The following is a 24,717-nucleotide window of genomic DNA, read 5'->3' as shown; positions in this document are numbered from 1 at the left end:
TTTGCACGGTCTGTTTGCAGTGTTAAACAGAAACGGCCGCCGCCTACTCACCCTGGCTATGACAAGCTTTCCGGGCTGGAAGTCGTACGAGAGGAACTGCAACTCGAAGTCGTGCTGGCGGACTTGGGTGATCTCCACGTCACTGGCTTTCAGCACGCGGTTCGTGTGGTCCTCCACCACGGACACTTCGTAGGTCAGCTGGTTCCAGGGATAGTTCTCGTCCAGTCTGAGAAAGCAGAGCGACATAAACTCAAAGAACGATGTGGCGGTCGAGGAGTGGGCCGAATAGGCGTTCTCCCGCCAGGACCAGAAAGACTGTATTAGGGAACTGTATTAAGGGGCTGACTTTCGAGACTGCTAAAGAGGGATAAGCACTAAATTGTCCATGACATTACCAGAATTTCCATGACAAAGTTTTTTTTTTCATGACATTTTTATTATTTCCAGGTATTCCATGCCATCCGCGGATATGCGCAGCACCACTGAAGATCTACCGGCGGCGTGACTTCGGGCTGCTGCGAGGGCGTGAATTTAAGTCGCGCGGAAAACGGCATGACAAAAAAGTCATGCCAAAAATGAGCGTGTTTCAGAATTCACGCCTAGTATTGGCGTGAATTTCCTGTTATAACGAATTTTGGCATGATTGTTTTCATAAAACGCATTGGACGCACCAATCTACATGGTACTGTACATTCACGCCAGAGGACGACGGCGTGAGACACACGCCATGCCGTTTTTCGGTGTAAACTTCCTGTCATGCCAGTTTTGGCTTAAATTTTTGTCTTGCCATGATTTGGCCATGTGTCCGACCATTCAATTTTCAGTAACAGAGCTAAACGGTGCAATAAGCATGCAGTTGTAATGTAGCAGCAAACTTGTCGACATGGTGTCGTCTTCTTACTTGAGATCATCCTTCATGTCGAACTCGACCGTGACGCTGCCGTCAATCGGGACCACCTTCTCCACGTGAGTGGGCCTGGGCGGCGTGCTGGTGGGGAGGCTGACCACGCCACTGCCAAACAGGGAGAATGGCCGCGGCGAGACGGGGTTGACCCAGTAGTGCGGCAGCGCGGCCCGCACCGTGGCCTTGCCGACCACCGGCTTGCCGTAGGTGTACCTGCAACCAAGCAAAATCGCGCATTCGTAACTTCTCGTCCTTCAGTTCCAACAAGGAAAATCCACACTTGGACGTCATCAGTTTGCAGTCTTGCCAGCTATGCAGGTCCATAAGTGGATACTACACTTGGTTTATCAGTGCATGGCATGCACAAATATGTACGCAAGGTGTGTACAATCGGTCATTTTACAGCAATGTAACAATTTTATGTCCCTGCCCCCTTTGTGACCAAACGGTTTGTCAAAGAGAGGCGGTCTGCCCGATAAGATGGTGAACATTGTGCTTCGAAATGATCTAATATAGGGTTTCGGATTTCGGAGGTTTTCAGGTTGCTTTCGTCTCAAGAAGGTGCAAAATGTAAGATCTGTAGTTGTCCCACTGCATAATTCACTAAGTTTTTGCCCTCTTAAAACCTTACGAAGTATTTTGAGCATACGTATAACAAACTAAAATACTTTGTTACACGAAGAAATAGTTCGTAAATTACAAAGTATTTTCTTTGTAAGCTTACGTATGCTCAAAATACTTTGTTATACAAACTACTTTTCTTTGTACCGTAGAACGGGGTAATATGAGACATGAAGGAAAATCGAGACAAAGCGCACTTTTTTCGGTTTTTGTCGTGTTGCTCTCTAGAGGCTGTTTGGAATTCCAGACCACTTAAGACCACTGTGAATTTTTTTTCGTGATCTAGGAGGCCTTGGCAGCTCACAGGAAACGCACGAAGGCAATCAGAGACTCGCCAGCATTATGTAGAACCAAAGGAAAAACCTCTAAATTTTAACAAGTTTTATAAAGTTTGTAAAAACCTCCCCAGAAACCTCGGTTAGAACTCGGGTTCTCGTCCGAACGAGGTTTAAATCTGTAGGCAATTATGTCAACATAATCTGGACAAAATTTGGTTCCGTTATGTCTACTCCCGGGCTGCCTGTTCCAGATGGAATACAATTTTGTTACCTTGCAGGGAAAATAGAGACACCTCTTTTCACTTGAAACATGAGGCCAAACATACTCCACTGTTAATAATTTCAAGTAATTGTGATTTTAACACGAATTTGTTTTGCTATCTGACCGGCATCTATGCTCTTCGTTTAGAATTTTCATGTGACAGGCAGAACTCATGACTTTTTGTACATTTCTCAGCTCTCTTTAGTGACACCCATTTTTCTTCCCTCCAGATTTTACATCGTCTCCATTATAGAGTTCCCAATCATCTTTAAAATGAATAAAAAGAACTTAAAAAACTCCAAACCCGCCTAAATGAGTTAATTCTCAATACTTCTTTACCATTTCTTTCTTTTGTCTCATATTACCCCACATTGCAGGGAAATATGGGACGGCATTCCGAGGGTTATTGAAAGGTCCCTACTGCACCTAAAAATCTGAAATTTGGTGGGAGTGTCGCCAAAGGGTCAATGAACAAGTGATGAACACCTCTGTACCTCAAATTGAAATTAAAAGGGGGAAATTCACAAAAAACCTCGAAATTTGTCTCATATTACCCCGTTCTACGGTAAGGCCCAAAATAGTTTGTAAGGTTTTCTCAAAGTGCCTCTCGTATTTCTTAACGTGACACGGGACAATCGTTCCCGAGAGCTCTTTTTTAAAGGGCAATCCCGTACTTCTACTAAATCTTAACGTTTTGCGTTAAAATTTTGAAGTTTCGTGCCAGCACAGAATCACTGTTGTCCCGACATTTTTACTTCGAAAAAACTCACTTGTTCACTTCATTGAATTTGGCACTCCACAAGACAAATGGGCAGTTGCAGCCACAATCTGATGGAATGGATTCCGTATGAAATAACAGGAAAAGTAGCGATATACATCGGCAACTTTGGCCCGTCCCGTACATTAAGGGGGCACACCAGTGAAAATCGTCGAATTTTGGCTTTCTTTTTTATTTTATCTTATTTTTCTTCTATTTATCCCGAGTCGAACGCCGCAAACCCCACCCCTAAATTCCAATAACTTTGGGTCGTGCACATTTTTTAAGTTCCTAAAAAGGTTATTATTTTTGCATATTTTAGACCAATTGTTAACGTTTAGGTTTTCCACTTAAAGTTCAATTACAAAACCCTTGAACCACCCAAACGCAGTCGTAAAAAGGAACATTTTGGCGCAAACCGAACTAAAATACGTGAAAAGGCGCATTTATAATCGGCAAAAAACACGTCAAATCTATGTTTCTACTTAAAGGGCTTTTACTCAAAACACCCTTTTTGTACCTTTGTGCCACTCTCACGGGCGCAAAAATTGAGATAATTCAATGCGGTTTGCGGCAAAATGTTTGTTAAACTTGCGTCTATGGTCTGAACCTCGGAAATGGCCATCCCATAAATAGAACGTAAGCAGCAGCCATGAAAGCGCGAAAAAATTGGTTAAAAAAATTGTTTCTATTTTTGCCTTCTGAAATAACAAATTCAAAATTATTCTTTTTGTATGCCCGTGGTTCAGACCATAGCCACATGTGTCCTGTTGAGAAAATTTCAAATCCCGTGCTCGAGGCTCAATCCAGAGAGGCGGAATCGTGGCAGGAGTGAAGCAAGGTCGCAGAAAAATGAAGTGCACTGGCGCTCCGTCTTGCCATCTCCACCCAACCCTCCCATACTCATATTTCTTTTCTTTGATATAATTTTGAGCCAAGAATAAAATATCAATTGAATACATTGGTTACTTTCTCAGAATGATCGATTTTCGAAACCTCTGCATTTTCACTGGTGTGCCCCCTTAAGAAACGTACGAATTTCGCCTATGTTTGACCCTGACGGGGATTAAACCTGAGTCTGGGGTTAAAATAAATGTCGTTTTCGTCATCAGCACCCTCGAAAACATCAAAAACAGTGCAAAAACTCGAATAAAAAGAATGTTTAAAAAATACTCCGCTGGGATTTGAACCCGGGTCCAAAGTTCTCCGATTCGCTCGAAACTGGCACCATTGGTTTTCTCTCGTCGCCCCGATTCCAAAAATACCCCTACATGCCCTCCTAGCTGCATCCCTTGCCGAGATCCTCCTCGACCCCATGTAGACCATGATGCACCTGCAGCAGCGCCCCCGGGGATCGGATCGGATTTGCTGCCACCGGGCGGTTCTTAGGGTCACCCAAGGAGGCTGCATACCAAATTTGGTCAAGATAAGACCACGGGAAGTCCTCGGACGGACGGACGGACGAACGAACGGACGCACAGCAGGGATCATACTATATGCCCGTCCCTCCGTCATTTTTTTACAAAAAATAAACGGGACGGGCCAAAAACACCACTAGACACTTTGTGTGAGGGATTTGAGTCTAATGGATAGCATCAGATTGGTAACCAAATTTCAGAAAAGCAGGTGGCGCAGTTTTTATGTATGTAAACACTGAGAATGAATTGGTCACCACCATTACCCTTTAAATGGGTGATGCAACTTCGTTGCCCAGATTTTGGTGACGAAAAATTCATCACCCGAAATTTGGTAACAGGCGTTTGGTCGCCTAAATTTGGGTAACGCCGTCGGCGACGCCGTGAGGTTCCCGATGACGTCCTTCCACGATGACCGGAGGCCTCAGCGCCCCATTGAGTCATCGTGGTGGCCCCGAAAGAGCGTCATCGGGGACCTCACGACGTCGCCGACGGCATTACCCAAATTTGGTGGCCCAAAATTTGGTCACCGCGGGCTCGTCGCCCAAATTTGGGCAACGGTGCGTGCGTTACCCAATGAAAGGGCGATGGTAGTGACTCTTTCATTCTCAGTGAACTCCGCACAAGAAAAACCCCACGAAGAGTCGCTTCGTAATTCAAAGAAAATAATTGCGCTGTAAAATCAACAAAGAATTGCTTCGTATTATGAAGCAAAATCCCTATGTTGATACGAAGCATTACTTCATATTTCGAAGCAATTCTACAATGCCTTCATTTTCTTTGTAGTTACGAAGCATATGCCTCGTGGGCTCGTGAAAAACTTTCGAAATGTGCAGAAAAACAATGCTTTGGTGGTCCTTTGAACAGCTGTGTGTGCGCGTTCTGTTACTCATACGGCTGAAATCCAGGTATTTGCTTTAAAATGTTAACTCCTTAGGCGTCAATTTATGTAAACACACAAGTCATTTCCCCTAGGCTTTTGGGGAGGAATTATTTCGGCGGAAATGTAGCTGCAGTTCATTGATGCTCTTCCAAACTTCATGTTGAATTCAAAAAATTCTGAACATTAAAATTGAATGTTACTTCACAGAAAATCAAAACGCTATGCATATAGCGTCAATTGATGCAATCCAAAAGCATTGCACGTGAAGTGCAATGCTTTCTGATTCCTATGCATAAGCATAGGGCATTTTCAGGACGCATTGCACGTAATGTGCAGTATGGCTGAGGCACACGTATGGTCAGGGGTGATACCCAAACCGAAACGATACCAGGGCCGTTACAACAACAGTTTGCACTTATGACTAAAACTAAAAAAGTGTATCACCTGGAAGGGAACAGATTTTCCTTGTTGATCAAGGCGAATCGGAGTTTTGTTCCTTTATGGACCAGGTCCAAATTCCGCTTCCCTGAATTTTGTTCTTCCGCTTCCCTGAATTTTGTTCTTTTTGGGGCCTAAATTAACAAAACTCAGGGAAGCGGAATTTGGACTTGGCTCATATGGGAACAAAACTTCCGTACGCCTTGATCAACTAGGAAAACCTCTTCCCTTGGTTCCAGGTGCTACACTTTTAGAGTTTAAGTCATTTGTGCGAACTGTTGTCGTAACGGCCCTGGTATTGTTTCGGTTAGGGTATCATCCCTGCGTATGGTGCGATACCTCAATGCATTGCGTCATGCGTGCTATATTCATAGCGCTTGGAATCTCAGTGTTCCACCTCGGTTCACTCACTTGGCTTTGACGGTGACGGGGATCTTGCCCTGGCTGAAGGCGACCGCCTTCGGCGCCTTGGCCGTCACCTCGAACGTGGGCAGGACGTACTCGGCCACGCTGAAGGTCTTCTTTACCTCGCCGGAGGCCGATGGCGCGGCGGACAGCGAGGTAGCAACCGTCCAGTCCCCGAGGACGGGCCCCTCGGACAGGGAGAACGTGCCAGACCACAGCCCGCCCTCCGGCCGCTCGCCCAGCCACTGCTTCACGCGGTTGCCTTTGCCGTCCTGGAATCGCACAAACCACTGTTATTTTGACGTCATTCGTAACACTGCAACAATAAGCCTCCGGAATTAAATAACAGGAGAAGTGGTGATACCTATAGGCAACTTGGCCCGTGCCGCACATTGTAAACTTCGTGGATTTCAGCTAGGTTCAATCGAAACGGGATTGGCACGTGACTTTGGGTCAAAATGTCGTTTATATTTGTCATGAGCTCACTCAGAAACAATAAAAGGCCCCAGGATCGGCGAAAATTGGGTGAAGACTTTTGGGCCAAATGTCAATGCCTTTTCCAAGGCATTCTCATTACGTCTTGAACGGCCTCGAAGACTGTTATCCCCTTGAGAGTGTAGCGTTTATACTGTCCTTCGAAGTGTGGTGCAGACTGCAGATAATCTGTGGTAGGTGCAAAACTGTGGTAACCCAAATTTACCACACGTGGAAATGCGGTCGATACCCCTTGAAATCAGTGGTCAGCGAAGTACCTCATAAAATTCATGGTGAATACCACAGCAAATCTGTGGTCAGTCCTGTATACCTCATAAAAGGGTGGTGTTGACCACGCAATACATGAGGTACCGGCTAAATTATAGGCATGTACGGTACGCCACTAATTTGAAGGGGTGTAATGCTTACCACATTTGTACGTGGGGTAGAATGCGGTAACCACTCTTTAGGTCTCACCAACCACAGCCAAATGTTGTAACTTCACCTCACTTTCGATTTCCTTGTATACCTGTCTTACCAGTGAAGGCACCATGGTATTAGCAGAATGGGTGCACTAACCGAGACAAACACGTTGATGGGATCCCCGATGGTCGGCCTCAGCTGAGGGTCCAGGACCAGCACCCTGATGCGCACGTCCTGCCCCGGCTTGTACTGGGCCTTGTCGGTCTGCACGAACAGCGAGGCCGTCTTGGCGTCCAAGTGCACCGTCGTGGCGTTGTCGAACGGCACGCCACCCTCGCCCTTGGCGGACAGGCGCACCTTGCCGGCGTGCAGCTCGCCCACCTGCGAAGCACTCAGTCACATACCATTTTCAAAGTATAAAACACACTGAAACCAAGTGCGGAAGAACCCTCGCTTCCTGGTGCAGAGCAATTCTCCACACTTGGACGTGTGCACGCAAAGCAAATGTTGATGAAATTTTACTGTCCATAACTTTTTCTTCGTAACACGTTCTTAATAGTTTTTACCTTACACGCGCTCACCATACTTTGTAAGGATCTAAGCCTGCACCTTCGCATTCCAGGTGTGTAGCTCTCCACACTCCGGTATCAGAATGGGGGCACTGACCTTGAGACACGCCGTCTTGGTGCAGCCGGCCGGCACCACCAGCTTCTCGGTGTAGGTGGCATTCTGGCCGTTGTCACCGCTGTTGACGAGGTCCAGCTGCACGGACGTGTCCTGGCCGGCGCCGTGCACCGCCACGGCCACGAGATACTCGGAGTGCGGCCGCACGGAGCAGGGGGAGACCACCGTGTAGGTCCTGGGATTGCGAAACACGAACATCATTCACACAGAAGACCTTCCGAGGCCAAGCGTCTCGTGCGAAAGATGCCATTATCTTTGTGCCGCCACACGTCAAGAGTCGACTTATCGAGGGGCCCTTTTCAAAAGATCTTATCTGGGCGCTCCTACACTCCCGTCCCTGGAACATGACATCACGTTCAAACGAATGTGACAACATGTCACGGTCCTTTGAGCATTGTGTCACATTCCTTTGGGTATGAATAAGCCATAAATTAGCTTGTTCACATTCAAACGAATGTGACACAGTCCTGAAACGAACATAACATTTTGTCACATGCGTTTGAACGTGATGTCACGTTCCTGGAATGAGAGTGTATTCTTAGAAACTTATCGGCAACGGAAGCAAATTTGAATGAGTTTGATCATTTGAGACAGCTACAAATCAAAATAATTTGAGACTGAAGTAAAAAAACTTGATGCAAGATCAAAGAAATTAATACGGTATGTGAAAATATGTTCTGCTTACCCTCTTATCCGTCCCAAATAGTCAAACTTAGTGCAAATCTCTTCCGTTTCATATTAAATTCTTTGAATAGGGGCGTGCAGGTAAGATCTTTTTAATAGGACACCTCGTTCTTGCAAGAACGAGGCCAATAGAATGGAACTCGGTGTTGTTGATGCTCTATTCAACACTGAGTCCAATACCGTTTCGCTGCAATTCTAGGGGTCCTCTTCAAAAGACCTTACCAGTGTGATCTCCCCAAGAGAAAGAATCTTATCTTAAACGCAGGAAAATTTCACTTCGTTTGATTATTTGATACAGCTTCAAATCAATATAATTTGTGATTTAATTCACTTTAATCAAAAGATGGACGATCAATGAAACCAATATTGCATGTTGAAATAAATTCCGCTTTCTCTCGCATCCGTTCAAAAAGTCAAAATGAGTGAAATTCGCCTGCGTTTAAGATCAGGTTCCCTTGGGGGGAATGCCAAGATAATATCTTTTGAATACAACCGCTCGATATAAGCACGATCTTAAAGTGTGGTAATTGCAAAGAAGCGAGTACCACACGAGAAGCTTAGACTGGAAAGGTCAGTTGAATTCAAGTGACGAGAACTCCTGGCTTCCTGGAGCGGAGTAAGTGCTCCACATACGTGTGAATCTACACTCTCCGACTAGTATTGACTTTTTTCTCACCATAATTGACGTTTTGTCCTTTGCTGAAGTAGATTTTTTAAACGGCAATAATATGTAGTATTTTCTTTGTGACCATGTAAGGGAGGGTGGGGAACCATGACCACTTTTTTTTTGTGCCTCCCTCTACTCCACCGTGTGGTTCGAAAAGTTAAGTTTCCAGCATGAGGGGATTCATTGGACCTCCAGGGACCTCTTCCACCCATTGGAACTTGTCTGCAATGCACGGCAGGCTCACGGAACACTTTGGAAAATAAAACTCAAAGTGGTCATGGCGCCCCACCTATGGGGTACCATGACCACCCCTTGGGGCACCATGACCATAGTAATTTTTTGGCCCAAAAAAGTGTACTTTCTACCAGTATTCTCATTGAAATTGTTTATATCGCTGTCCTTACCATCAGGCCAGTCATCTTAACTAAAAAACACTGTAAAGACCTTCGAAGTATCAAAGTTCTAAAATGCCTTAAAATGGACGGTTTAAAACAGTTAACGCTCTGAGGCTTCCAAATTTCACATCCAAAGCTATGACATGTGTTAACATTTTATGTTTGTCTTGCTAAGACGAATCGGAATTCGTATGCAGATTTCAATTTGGTAAATTTTAAGAAAATTATCACGGTTACTACACTGCAAACAAGTGAATTAAATGCTGTTTCTTATAATGCCAGAGCCATCTTGGTGCAAAGTAGCCACGGATCGCCTTCGCGGCCAACTTTTGCGGTTTGGAGCTCATTTAGTGCCAGAGAGACTACCATTCCAAGTCTCAGTTTCAGAACCATTCTTAATAATCCTGGTGATTCACGATTTGTGGTAAAACTATCTATTCTGCAGCAATTATTCAACCTTTATACATTTTCAGAAGCAAAAAGCAAATTTTCGACAAAAATAAATCATTATCAGGCCAAAATATGAGAAAAAACACTCAAATATGTATGGTCATGGTGCCCCACTAAAAAGTGGTCATGGCTCCCCACAATGCAGTTTACGACTCTAAGGCTCCCCGAGCAAGCAAAAAGCTACTTAGAATTAAATGTGATGTTGGATATTTTGCCGGAGAGCCGACATTTTGAGAAAAACCTAAGACATCGAACTTATCTCCTCAAATGTGAGAGTGAGAAAAAATATCTCAGATTTGAAAAACGCCCAATTTAGCCAAAACGCTGTAACAAAAATTTCGGCGGGGTGCTATGGTCGTACCCTTGAAGCTAGAAGGTAGGGCTCTCGCTGAAAATAGTTAGAATTCTATTCTCTCGAAAGTCCGGTCGACCGGTTGCCGTCGGCAAAGTAGTTCCCGAGAGCGAGGGGGGTGGTCATGGTGCCCCAGTGGTCATGGTGCCCCACCCTCCCTTACAATATTGTTCACTGTAAAGACTAAATTGTCATCAATTACTGACTCTTTTTGAAGTCAATTGCGTATTGACTCTTTGTCAATAGCAAATTGACTTAAAGTCAATATAACAAATGAAATCTTACATAGATATTGAGGAAATAGTACTTTTTATTGCTGTGTAAAATACCCTTTCACTAAGGACAAAAAGTCAATAACAGTCTGAGAGTGTAACAAGCAACGAAGTCATGTCGACTTTGGTTGAGTAACCCCCATTTTCCGATAAAATTTAGACCGTAAAAGATGTCAAGTTGAGTTGTATCCATTTTTCATGTGGATTTTTTCCTGAACTGTTAGGAGTTGGATCAAATAATTTAATGTAGTGCACTGATGCAAACCATCCTGAGGCACAAAAGTAAGATTAAAACTCAATTTGGAGATAAGTTGAAATTTTTCCTTCTTTCGCTTCCAGGATCACTTACCCCTGGCCCAGCTCAGCGGCGGCTGCCATGGTGAAGCCCCCATCGCCCAACGCAAACATCTCAGCGGCACCGAACAGGATCTTCAGAAGCACATTTGCAACGTGCTGTTGTCAATAAAATTGTAATGTTACAACTAAACGTCAGTTAATTTTACAACAGAAACGACTGGTAAATGTACGAGCTCATTCTGTAAAACAAGCCAAATATTAAAATGCCAATGGCATCAGAACAAATGTTATCCACCAGTTCCACGGTGCCGCTTTTAGAGAACGGCGGATTCCTTTTCTCTTTAAATTTTACGACTTTTTTGTCATATTAGATACGAACAAGCTAACGGTATGTTATCACCAGCTTAAGTTTTAAAATTATTTGACGTTTACGGGAGAGAAGGGTGAATCCGGCTCGCAGCGTCATTCTGAACACTTCGAGTCTCAGGGTTCCGCTCAATGCAGCTCCAAACAGGGATGATACCCAAACCGAAACGATACCAGAGCCGTTACGACAGTTTGCACTTATGATTAAAACTCAAAAAGTGTTGCAGCTGGAACCACGGGAGCAGCTTTTCCTTGTTGATCAAGGCGTACCGGAGTTTTGTTCCTACGCATATGGACCAAGTCCAAATTCCGCTTCCCTGTTTTTGTTCTTTTTCGGGCCTAAACAAACAAAACTCAGGGAAGCGGAATTTGGACTTGGCCCATTTGGTATCAAAACTGTTCCGGTACGCCTTGATCAACAAGGAAAAGCTGTTCCCTTGATTACAGCCGCTACACTTTTTGAGTTACAGTCATATGTGCAAACTGTTGTCGTAACGGCCCTGGTATCGTTTCGGTTTGAGTATCGTCCCCGGCTCCAAAGCCCCCCTCACAGAATAACATAAGCCATTTAGCCACAACCACCAGGGTAAAAGTTCAAGCCCTTTGGCTGCGGTCGCTATCAGACTTTGAAGTTTTAGTAGAAATGGGAAAATGCTACACATCTCTACCTCGTACTTTACATAAATTGTTAATGGCACATATCTTGTATGTACATATCGTAACCAACCATCCCATCCCATGAACAGGGCGTGCTAACTTAACATTTATTTGCTATTTTTGACATTTTATTTCGTAAACGGCTGGAAATAAAAAAGTTATGCATAAAATAACTTAAATTCAAAATCAAATTTTAAATTTATGTTACCCTGTGCATAACTTTTTTACCTTTTGTCGTTGACGAGATAAAGGCGCTCAAAATCTCAATAAATGTTAAGTTAGCACGCCCCGCCCATGAATGTGATTTTTTATTTATTTTTAAGTTCGTAGGCTTTTCTTGGGCGTTTCGGGAGTGGTCGAAAACCCAGACAGTATGTGTTTTCTTTTATTTCCGCTTTTATGCTTGTGGTGGGTTAAAAATCGTGATAACGTTCGGCACAAATAGCCATAAGAGGATGCCGGATGAGCGAAAAAAATGCATTCCATCCAAAGACAATAGTCAATAAAGGGCAGTTGTTTCAATTTAGAGGTTAAAATATGAAGTATTCCTAACAATGGTACTGTGGCATACAGGACATGAGCCCCGTCCCGTTTGAGCCCCGATGGTCTGAGCCCTGACCTGAGCCCCAACCTAAGCCCGGGGTGAGCCCCCACTTGAGCCCCGACCCAAGCCCCAATTTCCAGAGCCCGGATTGAGCCCCGACCTGAGCCCCGTTTGAGCCCCACTTGAGCCCCATTTGAGCCCCGCGACTTGAAATCACGCATTTTTGCATAATTTATTGCTATGGGGCTCAAATGGGGCTCAAAAGGGGCTCAGGTCGGGGCTCAATCCGGGCTCTGGAAATTGGGGCTTGGGTCGGGGCTCAAGTCGGGGCTACACCCGGGCTCAGGTTGGGGCTCAGGTCGGGGCTCAGACCATCGGGGCTCAAACGGGACGGGGCTCATGTCCTGTATGCCGGTACTGTGAGGAAATTAACATGGTAGATTCTCCAGCCACTCGCCTTGTATGCCTTCCCAAAGCACGAAACCTTTCCCTCCCCCATGTAATCATTTTCTAACCTATTCTGCCATGCATCAAGCATAGGACGTAACCAATGCGTCCTCCTCCCACTCCTTCCGTCGTGGTTTCGTGTGGGTGACCGGACGCCCATCAAGCGGTGTCGGAGAACGCGGACATTAGGCCTGGCTGGACGACGACGTGTGCCAAATTGTAAATTTCTTTCAGAAAATGTGCTCGCAGTCGGAACCTGCCGCAGTTGAAACGTGCTGCAGTTAGCTGGGACATGACGCAGATAGAAGCCGCCGCCGCAGTTCCGCACGGCGCAGACCCTCAATTCACTTAAATCTGAAGACGGAAGATCAAAGAAACCAACAGTGCATGTAGAAACACATTCCGCTTACTCAGGGCGTGCTAACTTAACATTTATTTGCGATTTTTGACATTTCATTTCGTAAACGGCTGGAAATAAAAAAGTTATGCATAGAATAACTTAAATTCAAAATCAAGTTTTAAATTTAAGTTGCCCTGTGCATAACTTTTTTACCTTTTGTCGTGGACGAGATAAAGGCACTCAAAATCTTAATAAATGTTAAGTTAGCACGCCCTGCGCTTTCTCTCGGATCCGTCCCTTATGGTCGAAATGAGTGAAATTCACCTGCGTTTAAGATAATCTTGGAGGGAACGCACAGTGGGTCAGAACCCCTATTTCCGTGATCATAGGGTCAAAATTTAAAGTGACTTTGGAACCCATCCAATACCGCTTCTCCACTTAAAAATGTCCAATGAACTCAAATCAAGCTTTGGTTTGGCGATAGGACGCATCGCATTTGAATGGCAGGGCTGCAAAGTCAGAATTTGTATCTATATTTTCATGATTTTGTGTAAATCGCACATTATCGCTTCCTCCCAGTTTGGATGCAAACCATTCCAGGTAGCCTGCATATCAGCACGGAACTTAAATTAATACTGTATAAAAATGTGCTGGGAGAGAACCAGACCCGAACTTCGTCCATCTAAGGGTTATACAGACAACACTTCCAAGCAAACTATTGCCCAAAATGCCCAAATTCGACATAAATTGGAGGAAAAGTTATGTTACCCCCCTTTACCCCCCGACCATTTCAACTGGGATCGGTAGGTGGATGCTGTAGCTACATTGGGCAACCGGCCGTTCAACCGCACTCAGCCGCAATTTTTTTTAGCACCGATTTTTGATAATATTAGCATGTCTAAAAATAATGGTTTTTGACGGTTATGTGTTTTTGATGCCAAATCGGCTTCAGCGCCTCTCCGCATCTGATTTATGTAGCTTCCAGAGTACAAATGTCTTGTTCGAACGTGTTTGAACGTGTTCAAATGCGTCCAAACCTGCTCGGACGAGATCAAACATGTTCGGACGTCTGAAAGTGTCCAAATGTGTTCAAACGTGTGTTCGAACGTGTCCGAACACGTCTGAGCTTGTCGGGACGTGTTCCAACGTGTTCGAGTGTGTTCAAACGTGTTCGAACGTACTCGAACGTGTTATCGGTACGCGTCGACGTTCTAACGTTGTGGTTAGTGTCGGTGTGTGTCGGGAAGTCTCCCGTCTTGTTAAGCGTAAGAACTTGATGAAAACTGAAACTCGTCGATACGTGTCGGAACAAGTCAAAAATTCACTATACGTGTTGGTACCGTTAGAACGTCTCTGCGCTAATACAAAATGTTCAGTGCGTGTTGGAACGTGTCAGGTTGCTTAGACGTGTCAACCCTTGTTAATACTAGTCCACGCTCGATATAAGAATGAATGCGCTCTCATTCCAGGAACGTGACATCACGTTAAAACGAACGTGACAAAGTGTCACATTCGTTTGAATGTAAATCTACCAAAAATTAGTTTTTTCACATTCAAACGAACGTGACACAATGCTCAAACGAATGTGACATTTTGTCACGTTTGTTTCAACCTGATGTCACGCTCCTGGAATGAGAGTGTGAACTAGTTTTGGGTGCCGTATTTACATCATACCCCAAATAAACCATACACCTTACACCAATACACAAAAAATAGTCAAAAACCTCCATTTTCACCCAATTTTAACCTTTAATTGACGAAATATGCATGTTTCTGTTGTCCTGTGGTCCTGAAATTTTGCACAGCACCTGCTTATACCAAAATCTATGCAACAAAATAGCATTTTTTGCAATTTAGTGTTAATTGGATTTATACATTAGCCAAATATACCTTTTAAACACAATTATGCAAACCTGACTTTTTCCATCTCTAAAGGGACCTTTTAGGAAGCTTCTGTTAAAATTTCATCCAATTCGGTCAAAAAACGGCTGTGCAGGAGGCCGTGATCACGAAAATAGGGGTTCTGGCCCACTGTGGAACGCCGCACAGTGGGACGAAATGCGAAAAAGGTGGTTACAATTAAAGGAACCTCCAAATCATCGCCAAAATCTCTAATCGGGATTATTCGAAGGTGAAAAACTCATTTCTGTCAAAACCTGGAAAATTACTTTGGAATGTTACGTTAGTACCAACAACCCACACCTGATGTTTTCACCAACCATGCCCTATGGCACCAGCAAGCTTTCTGCAATCTTCTTTGCCAACCATTGGCATGCAAACCGAAGTGTTCGCAAATTAAGACAGCATTCGTCAGTTTTGCTTTAGGCCTGGGGGCTCGCTAACGCCGAAAAAATGCTTCATCAAAGCTAGTTTGCAAGGCACTTTTGACACCGTTTTTCTGTGTGCCTTTATTTTGAGTACCTTTATCTCGTCAACGACTAAACGTAAATAAGTTATCCACAAGGTAACTAAAGTTTACAATTTAATTTTGAATTTAAGTTATCCTACGCATAACTTTTTTTATTTCCAGCCGTTAACGAAATAAAATGTCAAAATCTCAAATAAGTGTTAAGTAAGCACGCCCAGCGCCTGACTGCCACCTGCAGACTGATTCCAAGAATCGAATCCGCGACAATGTCGCACGCGATTGCCCGCCGGCTCGGACTCAACGCGCAGCCACGAGGAGGCGGTCGGCAAGACGCGACTTTGAAAGGGGGAAGAGGGAAATGGGAGGGGGAGGCCCCCCCTCCTCCCTCTTTCCCTCTTCCTCTCACTCCTAGCGCGCGGACTGCGTGCGAGTAGTGGGGGCCTCTCCGCATGCGGTGCCAAGGCCATGGCAACGACCTGCGGCAGGCGGGCCGGCTGCCACGCTGCTTTGGCTCACAAGTCGCACAGTCGGTCTGCCTCCGCGACGACGAGGTTGAGGACCGTCCATCAATTACTCAACGGGGTTTTTCGACACTTTTTCCCCCTTCGGACGCTCAATCCCTTTGCGACCGAGTTACATTTTACCGTATGAAGCAAGTTTTCTACGGGCCACTCGTGAAAGTAAAGAGCCGTCTCATTTTCATTTGCACCTGAAATTTGCACTCTTAATGTCTTGCAATGAAATTTGCCCTATGTTATTCGTATGTTACAGAGGATTCGGCGCAATCATAATACGAAGCAATATTCCTTCGTAATACGATTCTGTTAAGCGTTTTCATTGTAAGATGCAAAGAAAAACCTTCGTAAGACGAAGAAAAACCACCTTCGCATTATGCTTACGCCATTTCCTTCCAATTGTGGGAAATTTCTTCGTAAGACATTTAGAGTGCGAATTTTAGCGAACGGTTCGGATGTTCAGGGAGGCGGACGCAGGTCTTCCGCGCGCATGACTCACGCGGCAACGCGCACTTTGCTGACGTGGGGATTGGCAACGCGGCGGCGGAGAGGCGAAGTGGGGAGCGGGACCCAGAAAACGGAGAGGGAAACCGGATGGAAAAAGAGAAAGAATGGGGAGGAGGAAGACGAAGAAGAGTAGAAAGAAGAAAGGAGAGTTAACAGCAGGAGAAACGTGAAAAGGAATAGGAAGGGGAGTGAGTGGCAACGAGGCAGGCAGAGCTGGCTGCATGCGAAGAAGAAGGCGGTCTGGGGGAGGGGGAACTCTGAGACAGGAGAAGGGGCAAGCGTAACACTGACCAGCCCGACGCCGGCAAGACCAATATAGCACTGGCCGTGTGCGGGCTCTTATTTGTGCCGCGGGGACTGTCATCTCACAACTTACCGTGATGCGGCCGCCAGACGAAATCCTCTTCTCGGACGAAAATGCAAAGTCGAGTTGGGTGCCGATCCGCGCGGGGCGGAGTGCGGCGAGCGACTGGAACCGAAAGCGCGCCGGGGCCGAAGGAAGGAGGAGAGGGGGGCGGGGACTCGATGACGTCACTGGCGCCTGTGCGCCGTCACTGCAGGGCCGCCAGCGCACAGCACACAGGCTTGCAGCTCGCGATCTGAGTGAGCGTCAGACTGCGCGAGCCCAGAGCACGCTGCAGGCCAGATGACGCAGGGCGGTGTGTCCGTTGAGATAGCAGTGGCAACAAGAGATATCGATAACGGAAAATTCTGTAATTTTTTTGCCAAGATTCTCCGTAGCCCTCTTATCAATATTCTCCGTAGGACCGTACAGTTCTCCGTAGGACCTGGAAGAGTGCACCGGTAAGCAAAGGCCTCAAAATCATGCCCCATAGGGCATAAACACTCTTTTACGCCCTTCAAGGGCTTAAACCATTTTATGCCCTTGGGAAGGGCGTGAATAGTATGGGACTTAAAAGCAAAATTTTAATGCCTTACTCGCAAAATAAAAAATTACGTGGGAGCTAAAAAATTAGCTCCGGTGCGAACTAAAATAGTTGTATGCGCGCAGCTATTTTTTTAGCCATACAACTGAATTCTGTAAGCTGAGAAAAATTAGCAGTGATTCGAACAGGGACTAGCAAATACACAAAATTTATATTTGCTGTTTGTGCAAGAAGCTTTTAGCTACACTGAGAATGCAGTTATTAGTTTGGCTAAATATTTTAGGCACACTGATACTCCACCATAACTGCAGAACTAAAATTTTATCTGTCTTGCTCTTTTGTTTAATCTGTGTTGCAAGAGCAGTTTCCTCCCCCCCCACTCATTGGGGCACGTTTAGTACTTTCCGAGAGCAAACTTTGATTCACTGCTGTGTGTTATATTTGTTTGTTGGAGTAGGAGAAATTACAGGAAAATGTTTTGAATTGAATAATTTATTTAACATTATTTAACAATTAACATTTAAACAATTAACATTTTAACAACATTATTTCACATTTTACAACAAGTCTCATTATACAATGTAACGAGATGAAATATACATCTCCCCTTCACTAAAGTTACCATTGAAATTTTGCGAATGAGTCAACTCCTGAACTGACACACATTTATACAAGAACTCTTTAGGTGAGGTCACATAGGCATGAAAATGGTCAGAGAATTCCCTTGTATCATAGGCATGGACAAGAAACTCTTCCTCAATATTAAGGGGGCACACCAGTGAAAATCGTCAAATTTTTGCATTCTTTTTTATTTTATCTCATTTTTCTGCTATTCATTCCGAGTCGAATGCCGCAAACCCCACCCCAAAATTCCAATTAGGGTCAGGGCGGGGAAAAACTGGACAGGGGAAGAACTGGACACCCCACATTTTACTTCAAATGCCGTATGTGCTGGCCTGACAACTGTCATGTAATGAACCGCTGATGCCACGGAACAACTTTTGATGGTTGTTTTTCCTGTGCCTCCGGTATTTGAAGTTAAATATGGGGTGTCCAGTTCTTCCCCTGTCCAGTTCTTCCCCGCCCTGACCCTACTTTGGCTTGTGCACATTTTTGAAGTTGCTAAAAAGGTTATTATTTTTGGATATTTTAGACCAATTGTGAACGTTCAGGTTTTTCACTTGAAGTTTAATTACAAAACCCTTGAACCACCCAAACCAGCCCCTGGCAACTCCCATGCCCGGGCTGTCCACACGCTCGCCGCGCTTTTCCGAGCGCCGGAGCGCTGGCGACGCCGTTCCGCGACATTTTAAATTGCAGAAAATATTGAATATCAACTATTAGAAACATATGATGACCTCTGGGCGATGTAAAATTTCACGCAGAATCGTTTTCTGTACTCAGTTTGCCAATATAATGAACGGATGTGGAAATAAATGCGAAATAAGATAACGCCACGACGCCCGTTTTGCCCGCCGCATATTTCCCTTTTGTTAATGCAAAGAAACTATAACATTTAGAGACAAACGGGCACTTGCAATCGAAAGGTCACACTTTTTTCCTTGGATTTTGCACTATGGAATGAATGCGAGTCCAGCGGAACGATCAAAAAGGTCGAGAAAGAAAGACGCGTTGGGATGAAGAGGTTATGTTGCCCTAATTCATCAATCACGTTCTTTGAGTTACCGTAAGTGTTTCAGCGGACTCGCATTCATTCCATAGTGAAAAATCCAAGGAAAAAAGTGTGATCTTTCGATTGCAAGTGCCCGTTTGTCTCTAAATGTTATAGTTTCTTTGCATTAACAAAAGGGAAATATGCGGCGGGCAAAACGGGCGTCGTAGCGTAATCTTATTTGAGCAGTTCTCGCGAAATGGTTAATTTTGGGCCCCGAAACTTTTTGAAAAAAAGTTCAATTGAATCCGGGTTTTTTGCATTTATCTTGTTAAGAACACCACTAGGGATCATGGATTCATCGGGGCGAGCTATCACCCCACTAATATAGAAAATATCGCAATTTTAATTTTTTTGCTGTCCACGGAAATTACACAGCCTCAGAATTTGTCCACGGAAATTACATTTTAATGGGCCCTTAGAATAGGTGCGATACGAACGCAAATGCTTAGCAGTTTAGGCAGCTCCCTCCACATCTGTGCATTCTGGTTCCATGTTGCGTGCCTAACAATAAGATTTCGGGCTAGACCACAGTTTGATCGTATGCCGTTAATTTATTACCAATGTTTGCTGTTATGCAATTCACGGCGTTTGCTGTGAACTAGCTCACGGCGTTCACTGTGATCTCGGTTACAGTGTTCACTGTGATCTGGCCACAGTAAACGCCGTGAATTGGAGCCTGATTTGCAGCACTTCGGTGCTCAGCGGCGTCAAACTCACAGTGTTTACTGTGAACCAGATCACAGTGAACACCGTGAACAAGATCACAGTGAATCGCGTGAGCAGATCACAGTAAACGCTGTGAATTAACCTACAGTGAAAACTGGTAATAAATTAACGGCGTTGACAGGACATTTTTGGTAGAGTGTATGCCCGCGTGCACTGCCTAACGGGACATGGCCGTCCTTACTAGGGTGCCACGTTATACTGGCGGAGGAGAACCTCATGCGGCTACAAGGACCCACTCGTAGTGTGACCAGTAAGTGAGGAGGTATACATTCCCCGGGAGGGGTGCGGGGCCCCCACCCTAGAACAGCCTTTTTGAGCAGGACTGGGTCCGGTGTCCACCTCCCCCGGCTTAATTCCCTGTCTCGGGAACAACTGTGAATTCATTTTCTTCTGACCACGGTTGCATAGTGTTTACCTCCCAGGCGGTACCTCTCACACTTGGCAAATGATTGGCCCTACAGTGGACAACGGAGGAAAGTCCCACTTGATCAGCTCCTGCGTGTCCTCTATGTTCGGAAAGTATTAAATAATGGGTGCGGTCAGTTAAGGAAAAGTTGATCGGCGGTGCGGTCTATTTAGCCCTCCTAGCATATATGGCAACAACGTTTACTAACCTATATTTTCGGAAAGAGTAAAGTTTGAGGAACAGATTGCTGTAATTTATTCGATAAACTGGGTCTTAGCATTCGAAAGGCAGGCTTAGGAAAGACGCCCAAGGAAAACGGAATCGTCACGAAAAGGTCACCGTGAGCTGCAGGTGACGAAATTTCGTCACGATTTGAGCACATATAATGTCACATGTGACCCGAAATCAGCTCACGATGAGCTTTTCGTGACCATTCTGTTCTGGGCGTCATGTTGCTTAACATATCGGTCAGGTTAAGTCCACCGCAAGTCTTAAATGGTCTGGTCAGCTAGACCCCAAAATACAGCGACCCTATTTTTCGCAAGACTCAAAGTTTTCGGTTAAGCTTTCCGATCTGAATAATCAACGTTGAACGGTTTCACTGACTCGCAGTCAAAACTGTTATGGCAGTATGCCGGCCGCGCCGAACAAAGCAGCATAAAACCGCTTGGTTGTCCAGAAAATACATTGTTTGACCAATCTGATGAGTGGAGTCGAAAGCTTAGACTCTTGCAAAAAGTCGGGTCGCTGCTCGTTTGGGTCCATTTTGTGACTTGCGGCGGGTTTAACTAGATGGATGTTGTGTTAAACTACGCCACAACTTTCCTCAGCTTGCCTTTCGGGTGCTAAGACCCAAAACGTCAAATAGATTACTGAAACCGTTTCCCCTTTTCGAAAATGTATAGGTTGTTAACTTTTGTGCCTGAAATGCCTGAATTTGCATTTGAGACGGCTAAAAATACCGCGGCGCGAGCAGTGGGCCGCTCGATCGACCTGCCGATCAACTTTTCTTCAAGTAAACGCACCTATGATTGGCCAGTGACCAGGGTGTGCAAACTTTACATTATCATTACCTTAACGTTAACTAAGGAATTAACGTTATTACTATGACTTTTATTTTGTTAGTTAATGTTAGTATCACAACTATAATATGTTGAGTTTATTAACGTTAATTCTTTAGGGCGGCCATTAACGTTATTGAATTATCGATAATAGGTTATACCGAAAAAACTACGTCGTAAAACATTGTTGTTAAGGTTTATAACAGTTATGAAGAAATAACGTTAATATTTTATAACGTTAATGTGCACATAACAATTGTGGACTTTAACACAAAATTCGAGGTTAGCAAATAACGTTAATTATTTTAACTAAAATCATTCGTGGATTTCGTGGCACGCAAATAACGTTAATTGCTACAGTTACAATCGAGAATGTAATTGCCACCCCGCACTTTGCAAACGCAATTGTGCATGGCACGCTGTTCTGAACACTGTGCTTGTCAGGTACACAACAACAGTGTGTCTGACTAGGTCCTGCATGGGTCCTAGGTAGGTCCTAGGCACAATAAAACCCCCCGTCTCATGTCGCGAGGCACGGCCGGCACGGGAAATGGCTTCCACTGAATTAACGTTAATAATCGTTATGGTTCCTAACATTTAATATTGGTACATCTATCAATAGTTACAACTAATTAACGTTGTGACACGATATCATAAGATTAAAAATAAACAATAAAATGCTACAAATAAAAACCCCTAACTCTTCTTTTAGGGAGAACCTCACTCAGCCGAAATCTCAAGTAGCCGAATGCCCACAGAGCCGAAATGTCACTAAGCCGAAATGCCACTGAGCCGAAACTCCGACACGACAATACTAATTCATTTACTGTTCCACTGAGCCGAAATCTCACTTCGTCGAAATGCCACTGCGCCGAAAACGAGTAAAAGAAGACTGCGATCTCATTGAGCCGAATTCTCACTCAGCCGAATTCCCACAGGGCCGAAATTATAAGCTTGGTGATGTTTGTGCATTGTGTCTCACTGGGCCGAATTCACATTCAGCCGAAACCCTTCTGCGAATAACGTCAGATCTGTCGCGGGTAGCGTAAGAACTCGCACGGTAGCGTAAGATCTGTCGCGAGTAGTCTAAGATCTGTCGCGAGTAGCCTAAGATCTGTCGCGAGTAGCCTAAGATCTGTCGCGAGTAGCGTAAGATCTGTCGCGAGAAGCGTAAGATCTGTCGCGAGTAGAGTAAGATCTGTCGCGAGTAGCGTAAGATCTACCGCGAGCCCGTTAGGTTAGGTTAGGATGGGTGGCAACCCATTAGTTTTAGGTACTGCTCAACGCCAGCTGTGTAACTTTCGGCTCTGTTAGACAACCATACGAGTGAGCCTTTGAACTAGTGCTACTCATCGGCTCTCCATCTGCAGCATTCGGCTGAGTGGGATTTCGGCTGAATGGGATCGACTTTTTTTTTCGCTTGCTTTCGGCCAAGTGGGATTTCGGCTCCGTGAGCATTCGGCGGAGTGACACGAAACGCTCACATTTGAAGATGGTCTGCACATTCGGCCAAGTGAGAATTCGGTTCTGTGGGATTTCGGCCGAGTGACACGTGGCTAGAGCACAAGCATGATCATATTCGGCTCTGTGACAATTCGGCCCAGTGGCATTTCGGCCCAGTGGGGATTCGGCCCAGTGAGAATTCGGCTGAGTGAGAGCGACTCTTCTTTTAACATAAATTGCTCTGAAACTGGATTACCGTTATTCTTTTACCGAAAAGTAATTTGATAAACTTAAATTCGGTATAAAAAATAACCAGATAAAAATTAACGTAAAATTTATGAGTGAAGTGAATAACGTTAAAGGACGAGCAAACACTTAAAGGTTACTAGTTATAACTTTTAACAAATAACTTAACGCTAACTATAATGATAATGTTATGTTATTACACCCTGCCAGTGACCTATATTCAGTGCACTGCTAATCCAAGTGTGGACCAAGTCCACGCTAAATAGCGTGGACCACGGTGGTCCACGCTAGGAAACGTGGACCACGAATGGTCCACGCTAGGAAACGTGGACCACGAATGATCCACGCTATGAAGCGTGGACCAAGCCGTGGTCCACGCTAAAAAACGTGGACCGAGCTGTGGTCCACGCTTCACAGCGTTGAACTTCTCATAGGCCAATCACACTTCCAAGTGTGGACCATCCGTGGTCCACGCTTCCTAGCGTGGACCATTCGTGGTCCACGTTTCCTAGCGTGGACCACCGTGGTCCACGCTATTTAGCGTGGACTTGGTCCACACTTGGATTAGCAGTGTGCATGCTTTCTTGGGTTAGGCCATAAGAATGGCATTCCCTCCATAAGAGAGGTTTAAAACGAAAAATATCGACATACTTTAGAGCTGAGGCCCCTTACGAGGCGAAAATCACGTGAAACGCAACGAAAACTCCATTTTGTCCACGGAAATTACAGTCCACGGAAATTACATTATTGCATGAAATAGGGTTTACAAGCCAAACCACAAGTGCCACCGGAACCAAAATTTTCCTGGAACAACTTGTCCACAAGGCAAACACACAAGGATTGGTTCGCATTCAAAATTTTGAATGGTCTGCTAGCAATGGGTGGAACGGAAATTACACTTATTGCTTGCTAGGCCAATTTTTTCGCCGCTTTGAAACTTATTTAAGTTTATATTTTCCGTTCTAATGGTGCCACATTACTCCGCCACTTTGCAAATTGTGTAGAACGAATGCACCAACAATATGAGAAAAGTTTCAGAACGATCGCACATAAGGTAGAAAAACCGTCCAAAAAAAAAAACCGATTTTAGGCTTTTCGAATTTTAGTTGTGGAGGACAATTTTCGGAGTCATCTTGTGTCTGCAAATTTTATCCGAGAGATACGTTCTACACGTCAAAACGTAGCCTCACTTGCGTAAAACAAAATGCACTTCGCGAAAGTGATTTCTCATACTCCCTTGGGCTGTAGTAGAGGCGCGAAGCCCCAAATCTGGAGCGTAGGACATCAAAAAGTGTCCACGGAAATTACATTCTGGGGTAAAACTTGCAATTTAATGGTGGAAGGAGGCAAAATTTCATCCTGATAAGAATTGTACCTTGTCCGCAAGGTCAAAAAACATTAAGGTCGGAAAAGACCTGGTTCAAATCGACTTCAGGTTGGAAGAACCAGAGAGAGGACACGAAATTATCACATTTCGCGAGAACTGCTCATTTCGCAGTTATTTCCACATCCGTTCATAATATTGGCGAACTGAGTACAGAAAACGATTCTGCGTGAAATTTTACATCGCCTAGAGATCATTATATGTTTCTAATAGTTGATATTCAATATTTTCTGCGATTTAAAATGTCGCGGAACGGCGTCGCCAGCGCTCCGGCGCTCGGAAAAGCGCGGCGAGCGTGTGGACAGCCCGGGCATGGGAGTTGCCAGGGGCTGCCCAAACGCAGTTTACAAGAGAGACATTTCTAGACCACGCTACGCGAGTACCACACCTCCGAGAGAAATGGAAAAAATTTGCCCGTGAAGAGAAAGGCATGGCCTAGGGGATGTGAAAGTCCATTTTTTCGCCCTTTCATTAGATTCCGCTC

General features: G+C 44.8%; 1 protein-coding gene across 8 annotated transcripts in view; it reads right to left on the bottom strand.

Moving 5' to 3' along the window:
- The window catches only part of LOC117650398 (alpha-1-macroglobulin-like), a 104,873-nt gene that overhangs the window by 64,504 nt on the left and 15,652 nt on the right, over nt 1-24,717 (bottom strand). The window contains exons 1-8 of one of the 8 annotated variants that reach the window (XM_034393808.1): nt 16,782-17,009; nt 12,744-13,029; nt 10,714-10,817; nt 7,527-7,719; nt 7,017-7,241; nt 5,970-6,235; nt 902-1,117; nt 52-226 (exon numbers count right to left, since the gene is read on the bottom strand). In XM_034393808.1, the coding sequence (XP_034249699.1) occupies nt 52-226; nt 902-1,117; nt 5,970-6,235; nt 7,017-7,241; nt 7,527-7,719; nt 10,714-10,772 (1,134 nt within the window). In that variant the 5' untranslated portion in view covers nt 10,773-10,817; nt 12,744-13,029; nt 16,782-17,009. Of the gene's footprint in view, nt 1-51; nt 227-901; nt 1,118-5,969; nt 6,236-7,016; nt 7,252-7,526; nt 7,720-10,713; nt 10,818-12,743; nt 13,030-16,781; nt 17,010-24,717 lie in introns of those variants that run through there. The other 7 variants (XM_034393811.1, XM_034393809.1, XM_034393807.1 and 4 more) reach the window with 7 other exon arrangements.

This window comes from Thrips palmi, unplaced genomic scaffold (genome assembly GCF_012932325.1).
Source record: "Thrips palmi isolate BJ-2018 unplaced genomic scaffold, TpBJ-2018v1 HiC_scaffold_5, whole genome shotgun sequence".
NCBI lineage: Eukaryota > Metazoa > Arthropoda > Insecta > Thysanoptera > Thripidae > Thrips > Thrips palmi.
Note: the sequence above shows the minus strand (reverse complement) of the source record. Positions and strands in the feature narration are given on the sequence as shown.